The 8912-nt window shown below is 34.1% G+C and overlaps 2 protein-coding genes across 2 annotated transcripts; both read left to right on the plus strand.

Moving 5' to 3' along the window:
• The first annotated feature begins 1020 nt into the window (after positions 1–1020).
• Positions 1021–4050, plus strand: LOC102590229 (cytochrome P450 734A1-like). Its single transcript, XM_006356130.1, has 5 exons — positions 1021–1288; positions 1893–2116; positions 2275–2519; positions 3165–3543; positions 3625–4050. Exons 1-5 carry the CDS (start codon positions 1021–1023, stop codon positions 4048–4050), a joined length of 1542 nt encoding a protein of 513 aa, XP_006356192.1.
• Positions 4051–4845: 795 nt separating this feature from the next.
• On the plus strand, positions 4846–8912 carry LOC102590555 (cytochrome c oxidase subunit 5b-1, mitochondrial-like). The gene is made up of 6 exons (XM_006356131.2): positions 4846–5177; positions 5337–5416; positions 5558–5608; positions 7800–7866; positions 7951–8030; positions 8483–8912. The coding sequence occupies exons 1-6, from the start codon at positions 5018–5020 to the stop codon at positions 8543–8545; spliced, it is 501 nt and encodes a 166-aa protein (XP_006356193.1). The 5' UTR covers positions 4846–5017; the 3' UTR covers positions 8546–8912.

Below are 8912 nucleotides of genomic sequence, written 5' to 3' on the forward strand. Positions count from 1 at the left end.
ATTTTTCACGCAAAAATATAAAGATATTTTTAAAAAAAAAATGATGTTCATACGTTTATTTTTGTACAAAAATTAATGGCTGAACGTGAATTTTAAAAGGTAAAAAAGATAAATATACCCCAAATTATTGAAAATGGTATGCAGATACCCTTCGTCATATTTTTGAGACATTGGTGCCCTGTCGTTCAAAAACTAGAGCACATATACCCTTAATACCATTTACGGTCGTTTTTAAAAAATCGGGTTAATTTGAGTCAATTTGGAGATTTCCGTCAATTGAGGGGTACAAATGATGAAATTAGTAATGGCAGGGGTAAGAATAACTTTGTTTTAACGGTAGAGGTATAGTCAACTATTAAACTAAAGTTAAGGGATATTTTTTACCCTTTTCCCATACAAAATTATAGAAGAACATAAATAAAAATAAAAAAATTATAAAAAACAGTATTTTGTATTTAAATGATACATTAAAAAAATGGAATTAAAGAATTAAAATGAAAGAAAGTTGAGGTAGAATATATGTCAAAATGAAAATTGAGGACAAGTCAAAGGAGCTGTCTATGTATTTGGCCAATTTTATTTATGGAAAAAGTATTTTACTCATCATAAACCATTTATCTAGGGTGGAAATCTCTTTCCAACAAATGAGCAATTTTTTTTCCTAAACAATTATGACACCAAATCTTTCCAAGCCCTCAATTATTTCTACATTCCAATTTTTAAAAAGTAAATCAAGCCATCCTTAATAAGATATATATTAAATTAATTACCTTGGAAGGATATATACCCAGATTTTATTAGAATTCTGAGATACTAATAGTGAACCATTTATATTATATTTCCTTATTAAGATAATATTTTGTTTTGATTACAAAGGACAATGAGACATATTTATTAATCAACAAATATATATAAATAGACTAATTCACCTCAATACTCTTATAAACCAAATATAGGGAGCCATATTTCTGCTAGAATTAAAGAAATTAACTTCTTGTTAATTATTGATTAGTGGTGCATATGGAAGATTACTGGTTATGTTATCTTATTATATTTTGGTTTGTTTTGTTAATTGTTCAGAAAGTGGTGATTAATCTCTGTTGGAGACCAAGGAGAATTCAAAATCATTTTTTGAAGCAAGGAATTAGGGGTCCTAAATATAATTTTTTGTTGGGAAATCTTAAAGAAATTGCTGATTTACAACCTTCTTCTTCTCAACACTTTTCTTTATCCCATGACATTGTTCCTAGAGTCTTTTCTTTCTACCATCACTGGAAGAATATATATGGTACTAATTACTCTCAATTTTCTATTGATAATATGTATACTTAATAATTTACATTCTATTAATTTCTTGTGTCACTATTTGGATCTGATTGAATTGGCTAAGAACAATATCTAGGTTATGCATAAGGGGTGTTTAATTTAGTGCTTAATTGCAAATTAAATCATAATATAGTCCAGTTTATATAACTTAAATCCAATCGTATCTCAAAAGGAACTATTTCTGTCTATTATATGTCAGTGGCTTGTGCTTGAACTTAAATTAGTAGTAAATTGAGTTTTAGTTATATGCATTGACGATGTGTAAGATTTTTTATTCAATATATGATTCTATGAGTTGATGGTATAGCTAGGTAACTAGTATTTCAAAAGCAAGTACTGTTGTGCATAAACACCTTCATTTTTGTTTACACACCTTCATAGTGTAATTTTAAAAATAAGACAGGTTATCTACTACAACAGATAAAAGATTGATGACATGAGTGTAAATTACATGACGATACATATATAAAACTTAAACGCTCAATATAAAAATTGATTGGGAATATAACCTAGAATAACATGTTACTAATATTTTTTTTGTGATATATCATGGGCTCATGGCACAGGTGCAACATTTCTTGTGTGGTTTGGGCCAACAGTTCGTGTCTCCATCTCAGATCCAACGCTTATTAGAGATATCTTCCTTGTAAAATCAGACAACTTTGAGAAAATTGAAACACCTCCATCCGCCAAGAAGCTCGAAGGCGATGGTTTGTCCAGTCTCAGAGGAGAAAAATGGGCTCACCATAGAAAGATATTAACTCAAACATTTTACTCAGAAAATCTCAAGGCAAGTAAATAAACTTAAATACTAATTATATTTAATATTTATACATATATATTTTATGAATTTCTTAACGTAATTATGTTTGGACTATCTTTCTTCTCGAAATAAGTTTAACTTGTACGTAAAATTTATATCTGGTCCTTTTCGTAAAAATTAAACAGCTAATGATTCCTACGATGGGGAAGAGCATGAAGGATATGTTGACCAAATGGTCGTCAAAAATGTCGAAGGATGGCAAGGTGGAAATAGAAGTTTCAGAATGGTTCTTGAGCTTGTCTGAAGAGGTGATTACACATACGGTGTTTGGAAGCAGCTATGAAGATGGAAAAGCCATCTTTGAGTTGCAAGCACAACAATTGGTTTATGCCACTAATGCTTTTCATCAACTTTTCATTCCCGGGTTTAGGTACGTATATACTCCGCGATCCCTCACAAAAGATTAATAAGTTAGCTTATAAATAATGAAATGAATACCATATAGGTGAAAGACGAGAACTCTGCTCCTTATAAGACTTGTACAATCCTTCCCCCTTTAGCTAGTTTTTGATGTGTGAGTTATGCATAAGGCCTAATTTGACATGGTATTAGAGTCAGACCCAATCCAATGTAGGCTCAGAGTCCTGTACAGTTGTAGTGTTAGAAATACGCACCAAATTCCAAATAGAAGAATGTCCGGTTCTAGGCGAGAGGAGGTGTGTTAGGATCAAACGCGTATCGTTATGCCAAAAACTCTAATTAATTGCAAAGACGCAACTCTATCTCTTAACTAAGTCCACCACACAAGCGTCATGTTCAATCATGACTCTAATCCGGACCACCCAGCCCCCTCGTGAATCTTGTCATAGGCAGGATGTTGACGTTATCCAACAAGGTGAATGAAATAATGAATCCACATATGTAAAGGACAAGAAGCCCTGAGCGATGATGAATGGAATAATGTATCTCACACCTCAGATATACGGACATCATTAAATTTAAATACGTACTCAATTTCAAAACATTGGCGTAACTAATTAAAATTGAAAGGTGTTATTTCTTTATATTTTTACAGGTTCTTGCCTACTAAGAAGAACATAATTTCTTGGAAATTGGACAAAGACGTTAGAAATTCATTGATGAAGCTAATTGAACATAGGAAAAAAAGTTTAGAGTGTGATCAATCGGAGGAAGGCCCGAAGGATTTGTTGGAAGTAATGATCAAAGCTAGTAATTCAACTTATTCAAATAGTGCTATCAAAGTTGATGACATTGTAGAGGAATGCAAAACCATGTTCTTAGCTGGCAAATATACTACCTCAAATTTGCTGACATGGACAACCATTCTATTAGCCATGAATCCACACTGGCAACAACTTGCACGTGACGAAGTTTTCAACGTCTGTGGAGCACGTGACACCCCATCTAAGGACAATATTGCAAAACTTAAAACGGTAAGCACATTCAACCCTGAAGTTATGAGTTCGTATTAGACGTTCACTTATAATTCATGTGGTTCAACTTTGTAATGTCAGCTTGGTATGATCCTGAATGAATCCCTCCGACTATATCCACCTCTTGCAGCAACAATCCGACGGGCGAAGATAGATACAACATTGGGGACTTTGAATTTGCCTCAAGGGACAGAGCTACTTATACCGTTTATAGGAATCCATCATGATGCAGAGTTATGGGGAGACGATGTGAATGAATTTAATCCAGGAAGATTTGCGCGCGGCGTCGCTCAAGCAGCGAAAAGCCCCATGGCGTTCATGCCTTTCGGCTTAGGCGCTCGCCACTGCATTGGACAAAACTTAGCTATCATACAAGCTAAATTAGCAATAGCTATGATGTTGATGAGTTTCTCCTTTGAACTTGCTCCAACTTACCAACATGCTCCTACTATTCTTATATTTCTATGTCCACAATATGGAGCTCCAATCATTTTCAAGAAATTGTAGTCTTTAGAAATATGGGACTACCTAGATACAATATGTTATGTACTAGTAGTATTTATGAACAATTTCTTGTTTTATCTATGGATTAATTAATGGCGATTATTTTCTTTATGTGATCATGATGTATGTTTTTGTTGTTGGATAAATGTTGATGATGCCCATGATTAAATTTGTGAGACTTGTTATCAGGTCAATGAGAGTAATGAGAATAAAGGTCTTTGATAATAAATTGATCTAAATTGCCTAGTTGTTTGAATTATTTGATCATGAATGGAGAAATGAATTTATTTAATCATTGGACGATTGAATGATTAGTTGTAATTGACATGAAAATATACTTAGCAATTTATTAAGATTTGACAATTAAATAAAATACTTTAGAATTAATCAGGAGTTGAAACAAGAGAGTGACATTATATATATATATATATATTATTATAAATATTTGAAAAATAAGTTATGATATGTTACTATTTATAAATAAGAAGCTATAAATATATAATTCTTGAACGACATGTGTGCTTGAGCTGTGTGGTTGCAGTCGAGGATGATTTGCTCCAAATATATGATGTTGGGACAAAGAAGACTTTATGTTTTATATTTTTTTAAAACTATGAATACTTACAAAGATTTCTACCAGAAAAAAGCGCTTTAAAATATTGAAATGTGAATAAATTCTGGTGGTAAAATTATTATTTAATCCTTAAAAAGAAAAATGTAGAGTTTAGTTAAAATTAGAAATTCACATTTCACATTTCACAAAAGAGGTATCCACACTCGTGAGAAATTGTCGCACGAGCGAGTCAACCCATGGGCTTCGGGCCTGTGCCACCCTTACGCTCTCTCATTTTCCACTCCCAAAATTCTCCTACAAAAAAAAAAGCATCAACAACGGGAAAGAGAGAGCAAGAACTATTGATCTCATCCACACCTGAGATCAAATCGGAACCCTAACTCCTTGAAGAAAATCATGTGGAGAAGACTTTCTTCCCAGGTTCGGACTCTAAGCCCACTCCGATCTACCGCTAAATCCAATCGTCTTTCCGCCGCCGCCACCTCCCTATCTTCTTCTCCGGCGACTTTCCGACCTACGGTTCCTTTCATTTCCCGTCACTTCAGTACTGCTTCTGGTAACACTAATTTCATCAGATCTTACTCATTTATTCGCACACGCACGTATTGTTTATATTTATATAGACATATTTATATATAAACATGTATGTATATTTGGTTTGTTTTTGTTGTGAATGGATTGTGATGAGAATAAACATTGTTGTTTTGTGGAACAGCGAATGTTGTTAAGAAAGTGGAGGATGTAATGCCAATTGCTACTGGTCACGAACGCGAAGAGCTTGAAGCTGAGATTCAAGTGAGTGAGCTTCATCCTTTAGGAATTTGATGTTATATGTTTGGTTGTGGTTGTACTTATAGTTCTAATTCAAATATATTGATTTAGGTGTAGTTGTGACTATAACTGATACTTTATATGTGTAATTTTTTGCTTGCGTAGGGAAAGGATCTTCTCGCCATTAACTTTCCTGAGGGTCCTTTTGGCACAAAGGTCAGTGTGGTTATTAGTTCTTGTTTTTTGTTACATTTGTTGTCTGTTAATGAAGTGGTTTTATCTTATCTGATGCGTATTGTTTTATAAGATAGAATCAGTAGTTTGCACTTGTAATGATGGGGTACCTCTCCCTATCATGGATAACGTGCATGACTCAACGATAGGTATTGCTGGAAGTAGCTGTTCTTTAGGCATTTGACTGACTTTCTCTATAAACTAGTAATATGTACGAGTACAATTCCATTAGGTCATATCGAGTTTAACTAAACTGAAGTTTTGTCCCCCATTCAGTATTAATTTTGTAGGATATGTATAATACAAGTGTCTGAAAAAAAATGTACATGTCGCCTTGTAAAATTCCAATTTTATGTTCCTTCACATATATCTAGTTCTGAAATTTTCATAAAGCCTTTGTGACTTTCTTAAGTGATGTAATAATCCGTAGGTAGGTGTTGCTTTTCCCTCTTTCATCGATGGAACATGCCATGGTGCAGCATTTGATCCATCATAATTAGTAAGAAATGGATTACTGTCTCAAACTTCCATAGTAAACATAATGTTGTGTTTCCTTTAATTTAAGGAGGGAAAGGGCACTGGAATGAGTTCGTTTACTTCCCTTATGTTTTTTGGCACGAGTGACGTAGAAGTAGATGAGCTGCACCTCTCTCTTATGTTCAATTTTGAAAGGATTAGAAAAGAGTGAGAACTGTCAATTCTCTATACTTCACTTTCTTACCAAATAGGGGAATAGAATCTTGTCCCACTTCCTCTCCTTTCTATTCTTGCTTCAAGTGAATCTAATCATATTTTTGGAACAAACTGTTGATGGCATGGGCATTTGTAAACCAAACTATTAACTGATGGCATTTTTGTTCAATTTTGCGTAGTTCAAGGATATTTTTGACCATTTTCTGTATTTATTATGAACACGATCATGATAAAAGAAATCTATTTAATTGAAGTGCAATGTTGCTTACTTCTTCTTCATGTATGTCTATTGCTGTGGAAGATTGAGTAGTCAATGCTATCTCCTCGTATGAATCATGTTCAATGCTAGCTGTTAGATGACATGTGAGCTCTAGTTGCTAGTGTTCTTATCATTCAAATATTGCCCCTAGTTCACGTGCTTATGTTCATTTCCCAATGTTCTTTCACATTCTACTAAGCTGGAGTACAAATCTTTTCAATTTCTGTAATTAGCTTGTACATAGAAACAAAAAATGATCATTTTGGATGGGTATCTTCTGTCAACATTTATACGTGGAAATAAAACATGGTCAAGCTTAGATGGGTTGTAACTTGTCATCCTTTTTTTTTTATAAAAAAATGTTGTTTTGGATAAGGCATAATCTTGCACCAACAAAAAGACATGTACATGTGTGAATAAGTGCACATGCATGCGTGTCGAATTATGCGGCATACCATTTTCTTTGGTGTGAGTAGCTTAAACTAATCTCTACAGATTCTCAGATTTGTCACAAAGGAACTTCATTTTGCCTGAGTATGTGTACTTCGACCAGATCTTTCAGAATTCACCAGAACGCTGATACCATACTGGAGGCTTTAGAACTTCTACATGTATACATGAGGCTCTATTATCAGCCAAATCTACTTTTTCTTCTGTTTTTCGCTCTCTGATCTTCACTTTTTAAACCTTCTCTATTGTTGATGTTGTAAAATCACAGCACTTAGCTGTTTTGAGTTTTGACATCAATGAAATACCATTTACACCTTTCAGAAAAATAGATCACTAGAAACCTGTCAAACTCTGAACCTACTCATATAGTCATGTCAAGCTCATCCCTGAATCCGGTCCTCTCAGCACGTAGGTCTCAATGTCCAATTTGTTGTGACTAGAAAATTTCCCCTTGACTTCTTGTGTTTGACATTTTAAAACACTCAAATGTAATTATTTTATGACTGTCAGTGATGTGATCTGCTAATGTAAAACATATTGTGTGCTTATGAGCCTACAAAAAATTTTAATTTCGATGTGGACTGCTGTTGCTTCTTATGTATGGTTCAGGATAAAGAATTATTTATCGATAAAAAATTATTTATCATCAAAAAACAAAGGATTATGTGAGGACTTTCTTTAGATTGATATAAGCTACTACAGTAATAAGTTATCTTTCCAATTAGATGTGTGGTAACATGATCAAATATTTTGAATATATTACAAATGTAGGAAGCACCAGCTGTTGTTGAATCCTACTACGACAAAAGAATTGTAGGATGTCCAGGAGATGAAGGCGGTAAGTCTTCTTTACAGATTCAGATAAAAAAATGTCTCTCTTTACAGTTCACTTAATCTTCTATGTCATTTTCTAATCTAACAGAAGACGAACATGATGTTGTTTGGTTCTGGCTAGAAAAGGGCAAGCCACATGACTGCCCAGTATGTGCACAGCATTTTGTGGTAAGTACTGAATTTCTGTATTCTTGGGTCATATTATCATGTTCTAGGCTGTTAGGAATTTTTAGAGATTTGAAAGGCAGTGGTGGAGCCAGGGGTTTCAAAATATGAAGAAGTAAACATATGAAGAAGCCAAAGGGGGTTCAACATCTACGGTAGATATATAAAAAATAATTTTAACCATGTATAAACAATGTAGTTTTCCAACGAAGGGGATTATTGGGCCCTTACTAGCTCCCCCCTGGTGAAAGGCCACGGCACTCCTTAATCAGGGGAAATTTCAGATTCCTTTACGGGTTGCTTCCCTCTTTTTTTCTTCCAATTTTTGAGAGCAGAATCTGAGCTGTAAATCATTTAATTGTAGCTATCAATTGTTACCCATGCAAACCTTAATTTCTTAAGCTTTTACTCATAATGAAGCTCATACTGGGAATGATTTTAATTCTATGCAACAGTTGAAGGTGGTTGGCCCTGGAGGACCTCCTGATGGACATGACGATGATCATCATCATCACTGATAGCACTTGCAACTTTTCTACCGGAATAAATCTGGTTCAGATGATGAGAGATTTTCTAACTCTACAAACACGGGATAAAAAAGTTCTGTGATTTTTTTTGCTTTTAGTGGATCGGTTGTTCTTACAGCTGCTGTGGCAGCGGTGAAGTTGAATACTTTTGCTTTTAGATTTTACTTAGACGTGGCATGGTCTGTTAGAATTAGAAACCCAGTTTCTCCAAATGCAGAGCTCAATAATCAATGGCCACATATTTGATTTTCTTGCAAGTGTTCCTTTTTGTTTTGTTGAAGTGCTCATGTTGGCACAACTTGTACTTGAACAAACTGATGTTTCATCATTACCAGACTGCTGCAACATTCTTTCATAA

This window comes from Solanum tuberosum, unplaced genomic scaffold (genome assembly GCF_000226075.1).
Source record: "Solanum tuberosum cultivar DM 1-3 516 R44 unplaced genomic scaffold, SolTub_3.0 scf00215, whole genome shotgun sequence".
NCBI lineage: Eukaryota > Viridiplantae > Streptophyta > Magnoliopsida > Solanales > Solanaceae > Solanum > Solanum tuberosum.